Here is a 21435-nt window from a genome sequence, read left to right as displayed (position 1 = left end):
AATGGAAGAAATCATAGCGCATCTCTGCAGTAAAACGAAAATATTAGCATTTCTCGCACGCAGCCATTAAATCCGATCATAAATTTCGCTGTACAAGCTGTACATTATTATACGTTAATTATTTTTCTAGAAATACACATCCTGCATTTATCCCTTTGAAAAAACAAAAACCTTCGAAGAAGCAACCGCTAATAGCCGAATCCTTCACCGACGCCTCTTACAAGCTCGATCAACTCTCTCTACATAAATCGGATGATCGTCCCACGCACTGCGCCACAGACTCCTCGATAAACCGCGCGTGTATAGCCGGCCGCGCTGCAACGGCAAAAAATCCCGCATAACGAATGACGCTTTCGTCCTACATAAAGCTCTTGCGTGCGCTTCTCTTTTATACGGTATAATAATCGGGCTTTCTCGGAAGACACGACGCGGCGCTTGGCCCTCTGGATCGCCATATACGGAAGAAGGAACTGCAGCAGAATTGGAGAGCAAAGTGCACCGCCGATGCTGATGCAACGAACTCGCGTCGCACGCGCGAATCGTGTAATGACGCGATGTAGTGTTATAGTAGTCGTCGGGGATTCACATGCTCGCCGATGGAAAATACTGCCGTTCGGAGCTCGCTGTTTTCTTTCGCTATGTGCCGGATGACTAAGCGGAAGAGTTGACGTTAGATTTAGGTTTTGATGTAGTGTGGAGATTAATTCGGGATTCGTAGACTTTGAAGTGCGAGAGAGAGAGAGAGAGAGAGAGAGAGAGAGAGAGAGAGAGAGAGAGAGAGAGAGAGAGAGAGAGAGGACCGATAGTTGCGACGTGTTCTAGAATTTCGAATGGAAATAGTCGTGGTAGAATGCAGCGGAGGAGGTTCAAACGCGAGCGTATATGCGGGAGAAATGGAGTTTCTGATTTATGGGAAAGTGGGAGGAGACGCCTCATTGTGCGAGCTCGGAGATACGCCGATAAAGATGTATATAATGCATTTGGGTACACTTGAATTATGGGTCTGAACTGGCCTGACTTTTTCTACTGTGTTGTTTTTCATCACATTTCGTCATACACGTGTCCCATTTTTTAAAATAATCTAAGGCACAGTAAATAGTTCATGGACAAAAAGTGTTTTATCTACTATCTCACGTTCCAAATGTTATTCACGATGTAACAATATTCCAAGCCTGCGCAGTGACAGTATTATAATACGCGCCGAGATTATTAACAGCGACACTTCGCATCGCTGGCCGATGTTTCTCGTTTCGACCTACATCCTCGCAGTTATTCAATACAATATCGCAGAGCGAGCGCTGCAGCAGAAGCTGCTCTAACGTATCCCGGTGAAAGAAAAAGTATATACACTTTTTTTCTTTAACTTGTATTACAGCGCGTGGCCGATTTGACAGGAGAAAATAAGGCTTCGAGAAACACGAGATCGATTGCAGCGATGCGAAACAATGTAGAATATAGTGTACATATACATGTGTGGCTTATATAAAATGTGTTGCGTATATAGCGCAAGGTGCAGCGCGAGCTGAGGCTAAATTTAAAACCGGAATGATTTCTCTGATGAGAAATTAGCGCGATTCATCTTGAATTTCCTGGGCGCGAGATAGTCTGGATTATATGGATTGTTTATGCAATAAACAAGATAGTGAGACTATACAGCAAGTTTGTAAATGAAGGTTGAGGATACAAAAACGGAGCGCTTTGTTTGCGGAAATTTTTGATGCTCCGTATACGTGTGAATTGGAAATTTCCAGTTTTCCAAGGTCGAAGCGAAATATGTGTTTAAAAAAATATAAACATGTTTTTGAATCCGCCGAGTAATGACCTCTTCCTCGCGACGGTGAATCAAGATATCATCAGACGAGCCATCATTGTCGTCCGGAGACCCAAGTCGCATATACACGAAAGGTCGAACGAAATATACAACAAAATCAATTTCCAATCTTATCGACAATTTCTCCTAGCTAAATTACATTACCCCCGCAGCTATCAAAATCCACATCATATTACGCTCTCGCTCTCGCCTTTACCTATATATACACCAAAAGTGCATCAGCACGCGACGCTTCGCACAGAGTGTTATACGTATCACCTAAGGAAACACAATTCAAATCGGTTACGTAACCTACAGCAGCCGGTAGACCAGTGTGTACGTGATTGATGCACCAGGGTTCGAGCTCGCGAGTCTCGGTTTGCAATATATCGCGCGAGCTTTCGTTCACTGGGTCAAGGTCGTTCGCGACGAGACGATGTCGGGATGTGTGTACGCGTAGAATCGCTGCTGTTGCTGTTACTGTACTATTAAAACGCTGACCCGCATTCGGTCGAAGGTGTTAGCACAGCGAAGTCTCTGATGCAGGCGGTTGATGAGGCTTTGCCGGTTGGAACGTTTGGCCGAGGTTTGGGAGGGATTTTAATACGAACGGCGATTCCGGAAGCTATATAGATGTGACTTTTTGACGAATTTAAAAATAGTCCATTGAATGACTTACGTGTCGCGATGAAAAGAAGGCGACTGATTCCAAACTCACCTGTAACACAAAAATTTTCAGGATTAGTTTGTCACGAACATTTTGAATTTAACGATACAATTTAAAGTCGTGCAATGGAGAGCAAGGTTGTTTAGCGCAGCTGAATTTGCCAAAAGCTCGAGTACCATCGTCCAGCCGCTCCAAGTTGGCAAGCTGCATCAGCATCAGGACTCGTATAAGAAGTCTCCTCTCTCCCGAGAGACGTAATTACCGCCAATTAAGTCGTTTGCTTCAATAAAACCCCAATTATTTTGTATCAATTCAATGAACGCCGACTCAGCTCTTATTTATACAAGCGTCTGCGAATCTACTCGAACGAGCCCTTTCTTCACACACGAATTGAATAGTTGCATTACGATCGAATGAAATTTAAATTCTTCTTTTCTTACACACCGCGCAAATCGTTCAACCTAAGCGCAACTTTCTCTCTCCATAGCATATAAAAAAAACTCGCCCCTCTCTCAGATATCAATCCGAATCCCACAAAACACGCAGCACGAGCGTCTCCCGCATACGAATCGCCAGATCCGTATTCCTAAATACTGCAGCGGCAGCTCCCGCGGAATAAATAATCCCCTGCAGCCGACCAAACCAAAAATAAAAAAAAATAAGAGAGACGAAAGGAATTCGCGCGCGTCCCTCCGGTATAATAATTTTGTCCAGCAGCGATGACGACGTAACGAGAGAGAGAGAGAGAGAGAGAGTATAGGTATAGTCGCTCTCCCTTTGCGTTTTTGCCCCCCGCCGCTGCCGGCGGAGGAGGAAACGAACAGCCGGCGAAACGAAACTAAGAAGCCGAACACATGTCATGAATACATGCATGCGCGCGGAGCTCTCGAGGCCTTTTTCGAGAAATTGCTCAGCGTCAGAGACGCAGCATCTGCGCACGAAAGTGAGTATGTGTGTACAGTATGCGTACAGGGGGTGACAAAAAGAGTGCAGAACTCGGGGCTTTGTGTGGGTATACGTATGAGGAATTGATTCAGTGTATGTCCGCGCGTGCATATGGTGCGGTTTTCAGAGCGTCTGCAGTTCTTCGAGTGTTTATTGTTTTATTTGTCCGCTTTGTGCAGTGCCCGGCTGCGACGCATATGCGGATCGATGCAGATTATTTCGCGCCGCTACAGCTGAGTTTTCGTTATAACTCGGTATACTATAGGAAGAATGAATTGCGAGACGTTTTCCGTTGCGCCAGTTCGCGGAAGCGTTTATTTATTATAAATGAAAGCGATTTCGGCGAGAGAGAGAGAGAGAGAGAGAGAGAGAGAGCTTGTACCGAGAAGAAGCACAATCAAAACTTCGGTATCATCAATTGCGAGCTCTGCGGACGGTGGCAATTGTACTTTCGCAAATCAACGACTGCAGCGGCAGACTCGAATTGCGCGATCGGATGATACGCGCTCTGCAGTTATATTTATTAAACCGACTCTCTATTTTTATCAAGAGTTGATTACGCCGATAAATAAGTTTTCGTATACACAAAAAACCTTGAAAAATGTAGGGCGTAAAAACGAAAATAGACGCAGAAAGAGAGAGAGAGAGAGATGCATTCGCTTCTCCATAAACACATCGGGAATAAAAGAGTCAAAGCCCGCACCGTACGCTTGCGTAAACACGCCGCAAAAGGAGAAGCACGACAAAGACGCCGACTCTCTCTCTCTCTCTCCGCGAAGTCCCGAAATAAAGTAACGCCTCGGTAAATAACGACTTGGAAATAGCCTCGCTGAAATTTCGATAATCTAATCGAGCCCCTTTCTTCCCTCTCCCGACATACACACAAGTAGACTCACGAGCGTGTGTGTCGTTCGCGACTCCCATATCGCGCGTTCCTCTCTCTCTCTCTCTCTCTCTCTCTCTCTCTCTCTCTCTCTCTCTCTCTCTCTCTCTCTCTCTCTCTCTCTTGGGCGCAACGCACTTCTCTCTTGCTCCAAAAATATCCGGACGTTATTCGCACACAGCGCATCGCGTCATCTCTCGCTCGTAAAAGTAAAAAAGAAATTAATAGTCCTCCAATCATCGAGCCTCTTGAGCTCGTATATAGTATGTGTAGCGAGGAGAGCATCAGAGCAGCGCTAGTGAAAAAAGGGAAGAAGAAACGAGACACTCGAGGGGTTCGCTTTCTCCGCTCGCTTCTGTCTCGCGATCCGACGAATGCTCTGCGTTCTCGTGTGGGTCAGCAGCTGCGGACGTATATGAGGAGGAGGCAAAGAAGACGAGCTGCGTTGGATATATACCGCTACTGTGCCGCTGTACAGGGAAGTACTTTATGACCGGCTGTACGCTCGCGTATTTGACGATGTGATGCTTTTCTGGGCATTCTCGGAACGCATGCGACGTATAAGATGGAGTTTTGCGGAAAGAGAGGGAGAGAGAGTGAGGGAGCTTCGAATTTTTTTATGAAATGCCGTTGCCGTTTGGCGCCCGTGTGAATTATTATACACGCGATGGGCTCGAGCGCCGCTGGGAGTTTTCCGAGCTGTGCCAAGAATCCCGAAAATTTGAGCTATGTTTACCATATACTATCGCTGCAATGTCAGTATCGAGATTTATTTTGGCGTTTCGGTGTAATTGAAAGGTCTATACATTTTTAGTCTCGTAACTCTATTACACGCGACAAATATTTGATTGGAGTATATATAACCCGAAGATTATCCTTACAAAACATAATTTTATGAATCACCTTTGTGAGTCACACCGCTGTTAACCTGGCGATGTTTCGACACATTATCATAGCGGCGACACTAATTGCGTTACGAGCCGAGTTTATAACGAAGGATAAACTCTCGCGTATACGGTATCAAATTTATTCTCCATAATTCTCAAGTTTACGCTATCAGAGGCTGTGTATCTAGCAGCGCCCGCACTTTATTGTGCCAGACTCCTAATTAATCCAATCAAAGTTTCATTAGGTGATTAAAAAAGCCTAGTACGGGATTATTAGAAAAATTTATCAGGTGTATAATACTCTAGACTCTCTGCTTCCGTTATAATCAAACAATAAATAGTTAAAACTGTTATATTTTCACAGAGAGCATTCTCCGATAACGTCGCTTTCCAACCAAACAAACCGCGCCAGGCGCGCATCCTCAATGTTCTCCTTTCATCTTAATAAAACAGGAAACCCTTCCCTCACAAAATAAAGATAGCATCCCGTCCTTATCTCCAACCTCGTAGAACGAAAAATAAAACTTCCAGAACACAGATAGCGTACAACACACCGCGTCTGTCATTTCTTAAAAAATCCAAATCACCGCAGACACAGACCGCAATCCCGGGTATCTGGGAGCAGCTTTTTTATCTCTTTCTCTCCGAGGAGCTTCCGTCCTACACGTGTCATTATTATCGGCGCGTATATCCAAAAAAACTCGAGGAGAATCGTGCTCAAGATGCCGGTCCTGAACCTTATATACTCGCTAACGACGAAGCGTATCTACGTGTACGTCCACACAGACACACCGACAAAAGAAGGGCACTTTAACGAGCCACGTGGTAAATATATCCGGGCGTGCAGCGACAAAAGTGCCGCTGCCAGATAGCCGAAGTGCGGGCTGTGTGTATAGAGTAGTCGGAGTGTACGTGCTTATTATATAGTATGGTGCGGAGATAAAGAGAGACAGACGCCGCGATGAAAAATGCGTATGGATCGATTTTCAGCATGAAAAGCTGTACCTGCGCGAATCACGCTAATTAGCGGAATTAATGGCTAAACACCATCCTCATTGCGTGTGTGTCGGAGAGCGTTTTGGAGGCGGCCGAAAATATAACGAGACACACCGCTGCAGCGCCGTACTGACATTACTCGTCGTTGCACTTCATTGCTCCGTTTTCCCCGAACGGAAGAAAATAGAGCAGACATACTCTCTCTCTCTCTCTCTCTTTCTCTCTCTCTCTCTCTCTCTCTCTCTCGCGTACGTGTGTAACGTATACAACGCGAGCACGACGAAGGTGAGGAGAAAAGCGACGCGCATTGTTGCTAAGTGATTTATTGCGTCCGCGAATCGTCATCCGAAGCTTTTAAGGCTAATTAGCGAAGCTACTTGGATTTCCGCTACTTTACCCAGCAATGCAACTCCTCCTAATCTTCCCGACGCGTCGAACAGCGATCTCGAAGCCTCGAATCCGTCAAATCCTCTCTAGATCTCTCCGTGTAAGAAAAAGTACCCCGCGAGATACGAGAGGAGCTCACTCGGCCAACGACCGGCCAAACTAGACCCCAAAAACGCCAGAGATAGATAGAGACTCTCTCGAACGCTGCAGCGCATCGAAGGGAATCCGAGGCTGCATTCTACGGAGGCCGTTTACCAGGGGGATCAACTTGATCCGCCAGGCACGTACCTATATATACGTATTACGACTGCGAAGTTCTTCCCCCTGTGCGATGCAGTATGTGTATGTGTCCTATACACGAGCCGTCGAGATGAGCAAGGATAGAGACTCATTTCACACGCTGGGGGGGAGAGAGAGAGAGAGAGAGAGAGAGAGAGAGAGAGAGAGAGAGAGAGAGAGACTTCCATTCGATATTCGACTTCTGCACGAGGGGGTGTGCGAGACTCGGAGACGTGAATTTCGTGTCGCTGCCTGTCTTTATTTATTCGGCCAGCCGATCTAGCTGTGGGCGTGTAATAGTCGCGTGAGTGGAGAAGATGGATTATACGGTCACGGATGGATTTTCCAATGTATATAGGGGACGACGACGACGACGACGGATTAATTATGTAAATACTTGAGGGGTCGCGCGAGAAATTCGTCGGAGGTGTTGTTTGATTTGTCTGCTGTGCATAGCGATGACGCTGAGTTGATGGGAGGGACGCTTTTATTGAGTTTTAATTCGGGTTACGCAAGAGAGTGGTATTGTATACAGCAGGCGTCAACCTTGTATGGGAGACAATGCATCCTGAATCGTTTTTAAACTAGCCTGTGTGAAAATATAACGATTCTCTCTGCTTACGTAACCTAGTTTTGCGATCAGTCGGTCATTATATCTCAGCGAAAACAAGTGCTAAATGCAGAAGAGATTGATCCTTGTATAACACAAAAATCGCTCGCTCGAAGTACAACACAGCAGCAGCAGCCGTAAAAATCACTCGCGCATAAAGAGCTGAAAATTCGAATAAGGTCAACGCGTCACGCGCATTGTGTCTCTACCCAGCACCGATCCCAGCAGTAGTAGTAAAAAAAAACACATTTCTCGGCATTGTACAAACAGCTCGCCTCTGCAGCACAAAAAACGATCATCGCTCCGGTGAAACCCCGCGCGCGTCAAGGATCATCGTGTGGCGGTAATTGTCGTCGCGCTATAATCGACGGTTACATACTCGGTAGGGAGAGAGAGACTTGCTCTCATGCACGTTGTTGCAGCGAGTCGCAGTGCGTTATAGTCGAGGAAAAGTCGTCTGGACGGCCGGTGCCCCCTTGTAACGCTCTATTAAAAGCGTCGGAGGTGCATCAGTGTGTGTACGTGTGTAATAGCGTCGATGCGAGGCACGCATCGTCGGAGGAAGTAACGCGAGTCGCCTGGACGGACTCGATGCACGTGGCGATGGGAGGATTTCATTGAGAGAGAAAGAGAGAGAGAGAAAGAGCGCAGCACCTGGTGTGTCCTGCATGTGTATGTAAACTCGATGTGCTATGCTGGAGTGTAATGCAATGTTGGGTACTACGCGTGTCTTTTGTAGTTTGCTGATGGTCTTTTTTGGGAGAGTTGGGAGAGCGACAGGTTTTCGAACGTGATCCGAGAGAGGTGTTGTATAACCGTAAAGTGCATGCCGAGAGATCGGTTTGGTTTTTGGGTGAGAGCTTCCTTGACAGCTTCATCCAGAAAATCAGCTCAACTGCCCATCATCGGTTTTTATCCTTAATTATTGGTTTATATAACGGAAAAAAAAGTTGACTGACCTTCAGCTTCAAACAGCTAATGCTTCGTAATTACACTTTTCGCAATGAAAAGCTTCCTCCGCACACGATCACTCATAGTGTACACGAACTTCAATTAAACTTCATTAATTAACGAAACCGCGAAGGAAAATACAGTAGCCAACTTCGAGACAGCCCACAATTTCCCTGGATGATATAAAGTAGACCATAAAAAGCAACACCCAAACGAGTAACACAAGAGAGATCGCGCGCGGTTTTCACGTCGAAAGAGAGAAAAAAAATTCCAAGCTCACGTGCATAATAATAATTCCTCGGCGGGGCAATTTACGCGATGAGGCGTGCGCGCGTAATCGAGTTTTCTCCCCGCGAATGTATAATGCGCCGCCGCGTGTATTATGGCCGAAAATCGTCGGAGGCTTCGTACATATACAAGTATACTTTTAGATCGTTATATACAGTCACGTATAGCGATGATCGGCGCAGCACGATTGTTGTTACAGCGCGCGCACGGTTGCGGGAAGCGAATAGCTGCCGAGAGTGAACGAACGCGCCAGTGCAAGGATTATATGTGCGAGGCGTTCGTGCACGAAATGCTAAGGATCCGCGCTTCCAGGCATGGGCGAGTATAGGCGGTCGTGAAGTTTTTGATTTCTGACGTTTCTGCGGAGAAACTTGATGCTTTCGTCATTCGCTTCTTATTATATCCTTCGATCCGTACCTCGGCTCTTTATGTTGTAATTTCGAAAGAATCTTCAAGCGCCAGAAAGAGACGTAATTATACAGAAGCACGAGTGTCTGGCTACTTGATTTTCTGTACGTGTCATCTCGGATATATTAATCTCGATGATGCCGGTAGTGTCCCACAATCAATTGCGTAACTCCGGAGTACGTTCTCGAGAGAGAGAGAGTCGATGATTCGCCTCTTTTCTTTTAAAGTAGAGACGTATGCGCGACTTTTATTTTTTTTTTCACAAGCCCGCAGTCGCGAAAGCGGCCGACTTTCTCGGCAGCCGATTGTCTCTCCTGTCTCGCGAAATTTTCTGGCGATAGATAAAGCGGAGATTAATCAGGCAATTCTCACACGTACACGCCTACAAATGTAGGTGACGAAGCTGCTCGGAATGACTAATGAACTGCGGGAGCTGTTGGGCAGATTTTTCGAGATAAAATTCAAAGATTCTCGATCTACTCTGCGATGGCGCGGTTGAATTGTATTCTGACGGTAAAACGAGTTGGATGTAAAAAAAGGGATTTTCGCGATTAAAGACAATCGGAAACAAATCACAGCTCGCGCGCGAATGAGAGAAAACGAAATCGTCCATTCATCAATTCTTCTCCTCCTCCTCCTCCTCCTCATGTATGCAAAGGGACTCGTGGGTAGCGAACGAGTGTCAAACGCTGTCGGACAATTGCTCGGTGAAAAGTTCCAACGCAATATAAAAGCCGGAAATACGAAAGCTTGCCATGAAAAGGCACTGATGCTATTTCTTTTTTTTTCAACGCCCTCCATACAAAACGCTGCATATGTATAATACGTGCTCGCATGCGCTCTATACGTTTAATTACAAAACAAGCCTCTCCATTTTCTATTTTAGGGAACAATCACGTTTTACAGTCGTTCTCATTGTGTACGCGTGCTTTCAAAGCGGTTTCACGCTAGAACGAGTGGAAAAAGCGCGACGCTCCGAGTATGCATTATGCACCGACTTTTTTCGAACTTACAAAAGTAAAGTGTCCCTTAATACGGTCCCTATGCATCGAACGCGCAATATGGTATCATCATCGGTATATATCAAGAGCCAGCAGGGAGATCAGCGCGCAAACGCGTCGCGCGATTAGTAGCATCCGTGCAGGCGTGTAACTCGCGCGCGAGCGACTTCCTCTCTCTCTCTCTCTCTCTCTCTCTCTCTCTCTGACGCTTATGACACGAGCGCAAGATAAATAATTACGGACAGAGGACGAGACACGCTGTATAGTAAACTCCTCGGACGCGCCTCGTCGAGAAACTCGCTTGAGCACGAATGTATACTATATATTCGCATGTGTGTAATTTGTACGACTGAGGGTCCCCTATACAAGCTATACGTATGCGTCAAGATCCTTTGATCGTCGATTCGTATGGACGTCTCTCATTTCTAGAGCTGCAGGCTCTGGCTTCTTTCTCGAGCAGTGCCGCGGTAGCATTTAGTTTGCGATGTGCGAGCGAACACGCGAGGGTCCTTCCTTTGAGCGGATAATTTACGCGCAAGGGATGCGGGGATTCGGCCGCGACGACGTGTGCTGTGCATGAACGGTTACGGTTTTGACGACGCGGCTCGTAACGTGTAAACTTTTTATTATTTACGCGCTCCGTTATTTCAATTAAATATGACCGACCGCGAGCCGCAGCGAAGCAATGAAACTTTGTCCAAACGATCTATCCGTATACGGCGGATAAAATAAAGTATACGGACTGCTGGCATAGTTTTAAAAGTTGAAACACACAGCAGAGCCGCAGCGTATAATAGCGTCGGCGGGATAAAGTACGTGATTTCCGTGACGGGCGAACATTAACTCGTTTTCTTTTCCTAAAAACGGCGTAAAATGCTATTTCCATTCGGCCGTCTTTCTTTCTCTCGTGCGCGCCTGCAGCGCGTGTCTGCTTCGCTCTTACCCATTAAAGTTCCGAGTTACTAACGAAACACACCGATCGCGCGGTTTCCTCTTGTTTCCGCCGCTATGTGACGGATCTCTCGATGGATTTTGCTTTTACTTAACCGATAATCACGCGGAACTCGATACTCGAGGTCGAAGTGAATTTTTTAATCCACTTTAATGCAATAACACATCCTTTTTCCACGGGTCGCCTCACGCGGCAGAAAAGAACTCCATTCAATTCGCTTTTCCAGTCCTCAACCCCAAAGCAGCTTCATCCAAAATTCATACCAACCGCTCTCGTCTCTCGTCGTCAATAATGTATCCGAACGCACAAATGAACTCTCGATGTGGCCTGTTTGTCTGTATAGGCATACACCTTTTATTCCCGCGTGCGAACCGCTCGCTCGTGCGCGACTTTCAAGAACTTTCTCAAAATTTCCTCGAGCGTGTACTTATACTTACTTACTCACGAGTCGATCGATCGCTGGCGCGCGCGCGCACTGCTCGATCTAAAATTAAACGATTCCGATTTCGAGTTTCGGACAAGGGCGCGTTTACTTATACGTGATAATCGATAGCTCTTGCGCCGGAGACACGCTGAATAATCAGCTGAGCCGGCACATAGGGCTGCAGTCGAGGTAGGGAGAGGCCGAGAGCGAAAGGTGTGTGTGCGATCTGCGCTTGGAGTCAGAGAGGGATGGAAATAGGGAGGGAAAATAGGCCGAGAGGGATACGCCGTTTCGGGGGGATGACCTTCGTCGAGGACGATTTTGTATGGGAAGGGTCTGCGGGAATTTTGCACGCTCCGAGTGGCTTGCGCGAGGGTTCGAGAATTTTTCACTGTGCTCTCGGAGCCGTTGAATTTTTCGTGAAAAACTGAAGCCTTGTTGTCGGGGAGAACGAGTTTTTGCGTCATCTCGTAGTCCTAGCTCGCTCGAATGCAAAAATGTGTTTCGAAAGAGAATTTCAAAGTCAGCTGTGCATATGAATTACATAAAAATCATCCTGTGAAATCCTGTTGGTAGATAAGATACTACGCAATGTCGAAAGTACGCGCGTGTGTCTGAAAATTCGTGATTTCGTATTTAATCAAGCCGAATGACTCACGATGCAAACGCACAGTATATTATAAGAAACAGGTATACGAAGGATTTGCCGACTTGTACACAGTTTTTGCTTCGCGTAACTATACCTACACTTTTGTTTCTATTTACCATTCGATGCTCGCCTCAAATTCAAAACTTGGTCGCGGCGACTGTGGCAATGTCAAATGTCGGCCTTTCCCAGAATCCAACGTTTTTTCGGTGGATCAAACGTTATCGTACACACGTCACCGATATCCGTACAACGCTCACTGCCCAAACTCAATATCACCTCGTATACTCTCTGTGACACACGCACACACACACACACACACATCCCACAAAATCTCCCTTTTTGCAAAGTCTCGCTCTCCCCCCACAAGCTACACTATAGTTATACAGTACCTATAGCTCGATACCCAGCTTCGTTCATTATGAATGACCGTCGCCGAGCGAGAGAGAATAGCACAAGTACACCTAAGAGTATTATCGAACGAACGGCGAATTTTATGTAACGAACCTTTGACAGTCATCGCAGATCCGCTCGCATCAGCAACAGTAGCTCAAGCCAAACAAACGGCATAGCACTGCAGGGAAAGAATAACTCGGCCGTCGTCTTTCAGCTCCGAAACGACTGTAAAACGTACACCATGACTGCGCGACGAACGCAGACATATATCGCGCTATTATATACACACACGGACACGCATATGGCCGCACGCACACTCGCGCCTCCCCCATCCCTTCGCCCGTATTCTATACGACACACGTATACACACGCGAAATTCAAGCGGCGGAGAGACCATGAGTAACGCCAGTTTGTTTCTCCAGGTGCCGCGTAAACAAAATGATGCTTACACGAACGAGCGAAGCTCATAACCTCCCTCTCGGAGGGTTGAAACAGGGAGAGAGCAGCTTACCTTGCGCGCAGGATGTCCAGGTGCAGCCTCAGGCACCTCCCATGACCCTGGAGCTTCTCGCCGGGGTAACAAAGTCACCTCTGCGCATCGAGCACCAAGTACTCTCGCGTACAGCTCGCCCTTTATTCCTTCGATCGATCGCGGTACTCCCACAGGAACGATGGACAGTCTGCACCTCCTCCTCCTCCTCCGTGTGGAAATACCAAATCACCGGCTCGGAGGATCTCGATTTTTTGTACAAATAAAACACACACTTGCAGCAGGACGGACCGATGATAAGATATTCGTGTACTCAGAACATAAAATGCTCACCGCTGCGTCGTTCGTTCGGATATAATATAATGCGGTACAAAATCAGGCGCTCTCGCGCTGCCGACAACGTACGTACACTGACTGAGCTGCCGAGAGGCACTGCAGCAGCAGCAGCAGCACACGCGGTTGCCGCGCGCAGGAGCGAGTCGACGGGGCGCGCGAGAGAAGGACGGGACGATTTTTGCGGCCACTGGCCGCCACACACCGCCGCCGAAAACGCGGAAGGCGCTGGTTCTCGTGTAATATGCTGCAGTCGGGTAAAATCGGACGGATTCGGTTGAGCTCGGGAGGGCGGGAATGAGACGAAGGGTTTGGTTGGACTTTTTTTTCTCTATGGGCGGGCTCTTTTTCGTTTGTTTGCGGAATTGATTATAATGTTGATTGCGGGAGGGGGCTTGGCTGTATGTATATGTATAGATATATATCTCCGAAGGATTCGAAAGCGACCGTTGCCGCATGTCCGTGCGTTTGAATTTTCTCGAGCAGACGCCTTTGTGCGGTGTTCAACTGCGCGAGTGTGCCGATTGTTGTTGTGTATACGAGTGACGAGGAGATTGTGCTGTGATAATTTCGTTTTATGCGACGGAAGTGCGTTAACCTTTTGGCAGAGACGGCGGCTTCGTTTATGTGCTCGTTAAATATTGGGTGCTCGGAATACAAGGTATATTGCAAACGTTCGGTTAAATATAAACATTACTTGGCAGCCTTTGGAATGACCCTTATAAGATTTGTTAAGAGGGTACAGTTTTTTCCATTTTTGTAGAAAATTATTTGTTTTTTTTTTTATTTATTAGAATCGATTTAAAGTATCTTAAACTATTTCATCCTTAATTATGGTTTATCACAGCATTATTCATTACAAGAGGTCTTTCATGGCAGGATCCATTGTCATCAATGCTTTCTCGAGTTCCTTCCTCTCGTTGTCGTTCTTCATCTCTTTCCACATTGACTGCAACTTTTCCCTCTGGTAGTTCTACATGTAAATTGTACAGTTATACATATATTCCCAATGGTTTGTATATTCAAATTTGCAATAGTTACCTTAATAAATATGAAACAATGTTTCATCGTTGCTCCTATGTACATAATCTTCACATTAACGTGGTTTCCTCCAACATCGTTGATTTTTGGTAGAGCTTTCAGTAGGAACATATGAGGTCCATGACGAATTTTTATCAGTGCTATTCTTGTGTGAGCATTGCAGTACTTGGCTATAACATATGTTTTACAGATAAGCTGAAAGTGTTTAATGGTGTTGATAAAAAATTTTATCTTGATACCGACCTGAAAATCCAGCTTTGATTGCTGCTATGCCATAATCCCCATACATTTCCAAAACTTTTTTCTGAATCGCTTCATGCACGGCTTGGGGTTTGAGATTTAATGGCTTATTGGCGAATTTCTCCTTCTTACTAGATACCTGGATAGTTATGTATCTATAACAAAATAAATAAACATGAACTATCAACACATAGTACAGTATATTGTGCCATATAACTGTTCAAATATATACAAATCACCAGTGCATGCATTAAGAGAACACGAGCCTCAAACAAAAACGTATTCCAAAGTAAACAATGAAAAGAAAACGTAAACAAAAACATTACCTGTTCTTGTACCGGACCATTTTGAGGTTAGCAATCGGCTCCGCATCTGTATTCTGTAACCAAGCAACAGCAGCTGTTATATCACGCTCGAACAATCACAATCAATTTCCTCCTGCGAGAGCGCAACAATCTAACCCTCTTCCGAAAACTATCCACCCCGGCGAACACCTAAAAAAGTGGCTTGCACGAACAAAAAACAAATGCTTCGCCAGCAGAAGCGTCAAGTCGTCATACTTAAGTATATAAGCAGGCGAGAATGCGTGTAAACAGTGCGCGCCACGTGGTCTGGTCTGATAATCCGCCACCGCGACTCCGAAAAATGCCGCAGCGGCAGGCTCAATTACTTGACTTTAAAATTACATCGGCATCGACGCGCGTGATAGGCGAGCGTCTTCTCGTGCGACTTTTTTGGCTGTAGCTGGTTAGCTAACGAAGATAACGAGAGGTTTATAAATGACATGCAATCGTGTATAGTGTAATCTCATCTTTTTTTTGCGTCAAACTTATCGCGCGAGCTAGTGCGGGAACCTCATTGGCGCAATACTTAACATACTACTTAATGTTTTTGAAAATCTTTTTAGAGAAAAACCTCGTTATTTTTTTTTTCTGACTGAAAGTGTGCGGTATGTGTAGTTTTTCTAGTCGTTATGGAATTTTTAAACACTTGTTGGAATTGTTTCATAACAATAAATATAGATATGCAGCGCTATTTTAGTTACTTTTTTCCTATTGTAATTTAACAGTTATTAGCATATTCCTAAGCTTTTAAAATTGCCCACTTGCTCGAATGATTGCATCGTACATACATATTTTGTTCAAAGCCAAACTATTACTTGAGCAAGCTTAAGTGTTATCTCAGGGTCACACTCTTATAAGAAATATGTTGTATGCTTGTGTCATAAATCTCTAAAGTTGATAATGGTTTACTTTTCAGCGCTGTGCTCAGTTGATTTGTGACTGACAAACTGTACAGACGTACTTTTGATTGAGCAAGGGCCGATTTCAAAATCTTGAGTAGCATGGATTATTTTGTGGGTGTTGATGTTGGTACAGGAAGTGTTAGAGCAGCTCTAGTTACATCTCAAGGAAAAATTGTAGCAACTGCAGTAAAGCCAACAAAAACCTTCAATCCAAAGGCTAAATTTTATGAACAATCATCAGATGATATTTGGTCTTCAGTCTGTCAAGTAGTCAAGGTAATACTATTTTTATTTTGAAAAGTATATTCTAAATGTAAATGTAGAATGATATTGTAAAATTTATATATTTTTTTTAGAAAGTTATAGCTAAAACTCCAAAAGACCGTATTAAAGGAATTGGTTTCGATGCAACTTGTTCCTTAGTTGCAATTGATAAAAATGGATTACCAGTTACTGTCAGTCCTACGGGTACTAATATATACAGAGAAGCATAACTATAAAAAATAACAAAATTTTTACTGGAATAATTTTATATAACTTAGGTAATGATGAGCAAAATATCATTTTATGGATGGATCATAGAGCTCAAGAGCAAGCCGATTACATCAATAAACTAGGCCATAAAATGCTCAAATACGTTGGAGGAAAAGTATCATTGGAAATGGAAGTACCAAAGCTATTGTGGCTGAAAAATAATTTACCAGATTCTTGGAGGAGAGCTGCATTATTCTTTGATTTACCTGACTTTCTGACATGGAAAGCCACTAATTCAGAGTCTAGGTAAGTCTTAAGTAATGAAGCAACTTTGTTAATTCGATAGTACATTCAAATTGAAATTCTAGATCATTATGCTCTTTAGTATGCAAATGGAACTTTAGTGCTGGACCAAATGGGGATAATCACTGGTGTGCTGATTTCTTCGATGAGATTGGATTATCTGATTTACAAAGCAACAATTGGAAAAAAATAGGTATACTCAATTAAAATTTTGGTAAAAGATCTAAACGTTCTCAAACTATAGTTCCCTCAGTGTATTACTCTGCAATTTCTTTTTAAAATAGGTCAAGATGTAAAGCCTCCAGGACATCCCGTAGGACTTGGCTTAACTGCAAGAGCTGCTGAAGAATTAGATCTTTTAGAAGGTACACCTGTAGGCACGTCAATAATCGACGCGCATGCCGGTGGTCTCGGAATGCTTGGATGTTCTGCTCCACAAGTTTCACCCGAGTTCACCAGTAGATTAGGTATTAATGTTTATAAATCGGTAATCCACAATGGCACACATTTCTCAATATTTACTTAAATGTTTAAATTCCTATAGGTTTAATTTGTGGAACATCAACGTGCCACATGGCTGTCAGCAAAGATGAAATATTTGTCGATGGTGTTTGGGGACCTTATTATGGAGCAATGGTTCCTGACCTTTGGCTCAATGAAGGAGGACAAAGTACAACTGGAAAGTTAATTGATCACATAATTGATAGCCATCCAGCTTCTTTGAAAATAAAAAACAGTTTGCCACCAAATGTGTTAGTAATTTTATACTTTTAAAATGCACAGAAAGCAATGGAATTTGAATAATTTTAATTTTATTTTAATTATAAGGCATATACAAAAATACCTGTCAGACCTCTTGAGCTCAATGGCTAGTAAGAAAAAACTTTCAGACATAGCATACTTGACTGAAGATGTCCACGTCTGGCCAGATTTTCACGGAAATCGTTCACCCCTTGCCGATCCAACATTGCATGGAATGGTAAAATAATTTGTCTTTATGAACTGAAATTTCTCCATTCAGATATTTTAGAAATAAAGAAGGATTTTTGCAGATTTGTGGTCTTACTTTAGCAACCGACGAAGAGAGCTTAGCAACACTGTACTTAGCAACGATGCAATCGCTAACGGTAAATTATTACAAAACTACTTCTGTCCATGTTTTATTAATTTTGAATATACTTCCATGATTTTAACGTTGACAGTATGGGACGAAACACATTTTAGAAGCTCTGACCGATGCAGGGCATAAGATAGAGTCACTACTTGTATGTGGCGGACTTAGTCAAAACCCATTGTTCATTCAAACTCAAGCGGACGTTTTGGGCTTACCAGTTCTTTGTCCTGTGGAACGAGAATCCGTTTTAGTTGGTTCTGCTATTCTTGGGTCCTGTGCAGCCAAAACATTTTCTTCTGTGCACGAAGCTATTAAAGTGATGGGAGGTTCAGCTAATGTAGTGAATCCAATCACTGAAACTTACTCGTAAGTATTTCATCATCTCCAGAATTTATTTTTGACGATGATTAATGTGATATTATATGGTGCACTTCCTATTTTCAGATATCATTCTAAAAAGTATCAAGTTTTTAAGAAAATGGTCAAAGACCAGCAGGTGTATAAGAAGTACATGTCTTCTAAATAAGTTGAAATATATTGTTGATATTTTTGATACATTTTTATAGCACGTTTTTAGAAAGCAGAAACAGAATCTCAAAAAGTTGAATGAAAAACGATTTATTTATTTTAATATCATATATAAAATATATGTATAAAAGTATGTTTATAATGAAAAATGTTACATTTGTATTTGTTGTGTATATAATAGTTATTGCTGACCTATACTCCACTCATTAAAGGCACAATTTGTTCAATATCGTAAGTTCACAATCTCAAAACGGTACAAAACAACGTTTCAATCGATATGACTGAGTGTCATCATAAAATTGTGTCGATATATATTTTATACTCCACATTAATAACGATCTTAAATTTACGTTTTATAATAATCACATCATATGCTTCAAATAAAATTATTATTTTGTGTGATAACATGTTGCTTATATTTCATTAAACTTACAATTAATCAAAGTACTTGCCAATTCTAATTCATTCTCAAGACTTTGTAACTTTGGTCAAAACAACTCAAATAAATATAAAATGAAAGTTTAGTTTTAATAAATTATAATTAATTGCACTTGTGGATTATGTGACTCTATTTGCAGAATTACGAGAACATCTATTTGTTAGTTTGATTGTTAATCCACAAAATATAGAAATCGTGCTTAAAAAGTACAATTTTTAAAACTGAAGAATAAATTAAATATAAAAAAAGAGAAATATAATTTGTGTAATACTAACGTAAGTAAGATAACAATAAACGATATCAGATGTATTCAATAAATATAAAAAATGACAAGGCATTGTTGAAAAGTATCAAATGGAAGTGGTAAATACTTCAGCCTCTTTGGCTCTATATGAATACCTCATTCTTCTTGCGCTTTTAGCAAGAGCGTTTTACTTTTGTATAAATTTGTTAAAAGTTCATCAACAATAATAATTTTACCTACTCTATAACTATCCCCATAGGCACTTGTGTGATTTTTAATTGTGCAATGCGTAAAAAATAGTTTTGGAAGACTTCTATCCTCGTTCACGCATTAAATCTCTCAGAAAATATATAACTTTTCAATATAGTCTTTGTCAATCAATATCTACGTTTTCACGCTATACTCCTTTACAGAGTCACTTACGTAAGTGGATGACATTCAGCAATATGATGAATGATATGCGTAAAGGCATTTGATGGTGTTGTGGCAAACTTTTGTTTCCATAAATGTTCATAAAGGCTTGAAAGGCCATTACTACGAGTAGAATCTTGTATTTCTTCGCATACTCCAATTCCTGTCTGCCATATAGTCTCTGTTAAGAAAATTATAAAAAAGAATTAGTGATATTACATTTACAACTTTTAATATAATTTTGAAAATCAGTTCACTAACCAAGATTAGCAAGAAGTTCATTCTTTCCAGGAGTATCATAGGTCTGCAAATCTTCAATACATAAAACTGTATACTCTTGCAATTCTTTCAGTGCTTCATAGTTACAACATCGCGCTCGTTTATTAGCTATCAAGAAACTTCCAGGTACTGCGTGAGCCCGAATCTCATTCAATGCCTCTTCGACCATACCGCATCTAGTTGTTGTTTGATTTTTTGCATTTTTTGGTGGCTAAACACAAATAGTTATGTGATTTATGTTGTAACGAAAAAATATGATTATTTATTTTACATGAATTCAAATTCACCTCTGGGTTAGCATTTATTATGTGCATCCACATTCTTGGTGGAAGATTGTGACATTCAGCAATACATAGAATTGTACGACAGTTGTTATTGCGTTTCTTTGGTACTGGGGTACTTACAGTTTCTGCCATATATCCTCCAGGAAATTCATCAACTATTAATATTTTTTCACCTCCTCCAAGTACCCAGTCTTTAGCATGTTTAATAACATAGGTCTCCGTAACCTTTCCTAATTTTTCATAGGCTCTCTTAACTACATGAGGCTTCACATCTGTAAATAAATTTTAAGAAACTTGTCAGCAATGTAATATTAGTAGGCATAATCAAAAGTTAAATAGAAATTCAAAAGACTTACTCAAGTGGTTGATGACAACATCGCTTGGTATCGATTGACACCAGGCTACTATCAGTTGCATGCATATTTTCAAGTCACATTTAATTTGCAAAAAAAAGGAACTATCCCTAAGATTTTGCCGTTTCTTGCAGTCAAAACAGACCCAACTGTATTTATCAATGGATCTAGCCGGAGACCACTGCAGGCTCTTGCCATTGCAGCCTTCTGTGGGACAGTTCATGTTTGACCTGATCAAGTTTGATTCTTTCAACCAGCTGCACAATTCTCCTTCGTGCCCTTGTTGGATCATTTGTTTAACAATCAAATCGTACAAGCCTCCATTGTCCGTCAAGTGGTCTCTCAAGTCCTTCTCATTGCTGTAAAAAATGAACATCGTCAAATGAGCTTCATCCAAGGTCTTTTTTTTTTCAATTTTACAATTAACAAACGGGAGTCAGGTATTTATGTAAGCAACAGGTGAAATATAACCTAAGAAACAATGCGTAATATTCATTTAATCGACGCTCCGAAAAACCGTTCAACGCAAACCCGACGATATCACGCGACTTTCAACCCCCATCAAAGGAAGACAATGAAGCATTATAGCAGAAGCTCGATACGAAGCACGCGTGAATCCATCAATAAAAATTGAACAATCGAGCAATGTCAAACAACGAGAAAAGTGCTGCACACAAAAGAAAAACACACACGTAAGCAGACTGCAGCGCGTTTATCGATCGGAGCAACAGTTCCCCGCAGAACAGGCGTGATTTTCTCACGCTTGAGGAAGGCCAGGGCTCATGCGATGGAATTCACTCGATGCATTACATATATTTACCTCGGCGCTTTGGGCTTCAAGTCGGATATGTCCTCGGGCTGCTCCAACTTTATCACCGTGTCCATCGTCATCGTGCAGGCTCTTCAGCGAACTCGCGAAAAATCGTTCGACGCGGAAATCATGAGGGAGTCTAAAGTAAAGTAAGTACAATACTGCCTGCGCTAGCGGCAAGCTAAACAAAACAAGCGAAGAAATCAATAAAAACAAAAAAGGAGTAGAGAGAGAGAGAGAGGAGCGCGCACGACTCGTGTGTGCGACGGATTGTCATGTGCGTGTGTGTGGCCGCTGTGGCGTAGTCAGCCCCCA

General features: G+C 43.0%; 4 protein-coding genes across 14 annotated transcripts in view; 1 reads left to right on the top strand and 3 right to left on the bottom strand.

Moving 5' to 3' along the window:
• LOC100117624 overlaps positions 1 to 13485 on the bottom strand; it is a 26487-nt gene extending 13002 nt beyond the window's left edge. Inside the window, exons 1-2 of one of the 4 annotated variants that reach the window (XM_008216167.4) lie at positions 13042 to 13485; positions 2490 to 2528 (exon numbers count right to left, since the gene is read on the bottom strand). The gene's annotated coding sequence lies outside the window, so the exon portion shown is untranslated. Of the gene's footprint in view, positions 1 to 2489; positions 2529 to 12253; positions 12408 to 12641; positions 12743 to 13041 lie in introns of those variants that run through there. The other 3 variants (XM_008216164.4, XM_008216168.3, XM_032596620.1) reach the window with 3 other exon arrangements.
• Positions 8010 to 18992, top strand: LOC100117745 (FGGY carbohydrate kinase domain-containing protein). Of its 5 annotated transcripts, none has more exons than XM_031923739.2 (11): positions 8010 to 8136; positions 15895 to 16156; positions 16237 to 16348; positions 16423 to 16660; positions 16723 to 16850; positions 16942 to 17124; positions 17202 to 17409; positions 17486 to 17636; positions 17710 to 17784; positions 17860 to 18137; positions 18216 to 18992. In XM_031923739.2, the coding sequence occupies exons 2-11, from the start codon at positions 15980 to 15982 to the stop codon at positions 18295 to 18297; spliced, it is 1632 nt and encodes a 543-aa protein (XP_031779599.1). In that variant the 5' UTR covers positions 8010 to 8136; positions 15895 to 15979; the 3' UTR covers positions 18298 to 18992. The 5 variants fall into 5 exon arrangements, with proteins under 5 accessions (XP_031779599.1, XP_008214394.1, XP_008214393.1 ...); XM_008216172.4 differs by lacking the exon at positions 8010 to 8136 and adding an exon at positions 13801 to 14014; XM_008216171.4 differs by lacking the exon at positions 8010 to 8136 and adding an exon at positions 15072 to 15198 and having other exon boundaries at positions 18216 to 18988.
• On the bottom strand, positions 14108 to 15371 carry LOC100680529. Of its 3 annotated transcripts, none has more exons than XM_031923755.2 (5): positions 15195 to 15349; positions 14961 to 15013; positions 14638 to 14789; positions 14395 to 14564; positions 14108 to 14326 (listed from the first exon to the last, which is right to left on the bottom strand). In XM_031923755.2, exons 2-5 carry the CDS (start codon positions 14978 to 14980, stop codon positions 14210 to 14212), a joined length of 459 nt encoding a protein of 152 aa, XP_031779615.1. In that variant the 5' UTR covers positions 14981 to 15013; positions 15195 to 15349; the 3' UTR covers positions 14108 to 14209. The 3 variants fall into 3 exon arrangements, with proteins under 3 accessions (XP_031779615.1, XP_031779614.1, XP_031779613.1); XM_031923754.2 differs by having other exon boundaries at positions 15096 to 15231; XM_031923753.2 differs by having other exon boundaries at positions 14961 to 15371.
• Positions 18374 to 21435, bottom strand: LOC100680094. 2 transcript variants are annotated; one of them, XM_003428004.4, is made up of 5 exons: positions 21130 to 21435; positions 20313 to 20668; positions 19960 to 20228; positions 19655 to 19883; positions 18374 to 19574 (listed from the first exon to the last, which is right to left on the bottom strand). In XM_003428004.4, exons 1-5 carry the CDS (start codon positions 21198 to 21200, stop codon positions 19402 to 19404), a joined length of 1098 nt encoding a protein of 365 aa, XP_003428052.1. In that variant the 5' UTR covers positions 21201 to 21435; the 3' UTR covers positions 18374 to 19401. The 2 variants fall into 2 exon arrangements, with proteins under 2 accessions (XP_003428052.1, XP_008214392.1); XM_008216170.4 differs by lacking the exon at positions 21130 to 21435 and adding an exon at positions 20781 to 20994.

The sequence above is a fragment of the Nasonia vitripennis genome, chromosome 2 (genome assembly GCF_009193385.2).
Source record: "Nasonia vitripennis strain AsymCx chromosome 2, Nvit_psr_1.1, whole genome shotgun sequence".
NCBI classification, from domain to species: domain Eukaryota; kingdom Metazoa; phylum Arthropoda; class Insecta; order Hymenoptera; family Pteromalidae; genus Nasonia; species Nasonia vitripennis.
This window is presented reverse-complemented; position numbering and strand designations above follow the sequence as displayed.

Coding starts and splice junctions, on each gene's coding strand:
- LOC100117745 (XM_031923739.2), top strand. CDS start 15,980: ATGGATTATTTTGTGGGTGTTGATGTTGGTACAGGAAGTGTTAGAGCA. Junction 16,661..16,722: donor GCCACTAATTCAGAGTCTAG/GTAAGTCTTAAG, acceptor TTGAAATTCTAG/ATCATTATGCTCTTTAGTAT. Junction 17,637..17,709: donor ATCCAACATTGCATGGAATG/GTAAAATAATTT, acceptor GGATTTTTGCAG/ATTTGTGGTCTTACTTTAGC.
- LOC100680094 (XM_003428004.4), bottom strand. CDS start 21,200: ATGACGATGGACACGGTGATAAAGTTGGAGCAGCCCGAGGACATATCC. Junction 20,229..20,312: donor TGTTGTCATCAACCACTTGA/GTAAGTCTTTTG, acceptor ATTTATTTACAG/ATGTGAAGCCTCATGTAGTT. Junction 19,575..19,654: donor TGAACTTCTTGCTAATCTTG/GTTAGTGAACTG, acceptor TTTTCTTAACAG/AGACTATATGGCAGACAGGA.
- LOC100680529 (XM_031923753.2), bottom strand. CDS start 14,980: ATGGTCCGGTACAAGAACAG. Junction 14,790..14,960: donor ATGGTCCGGTACAAGAACAG/GTAATGTTTTTG, acceptor ATTTTGTTATAG/ATACATAACTATCCAGGTAT. Junction 14,327..14,394: donor ATTGTTTCATATTTATTAAG/GTAACTATTGCA, acceptor ATTTACATGTAG/AACTACCAGAGGGAAAAGTT.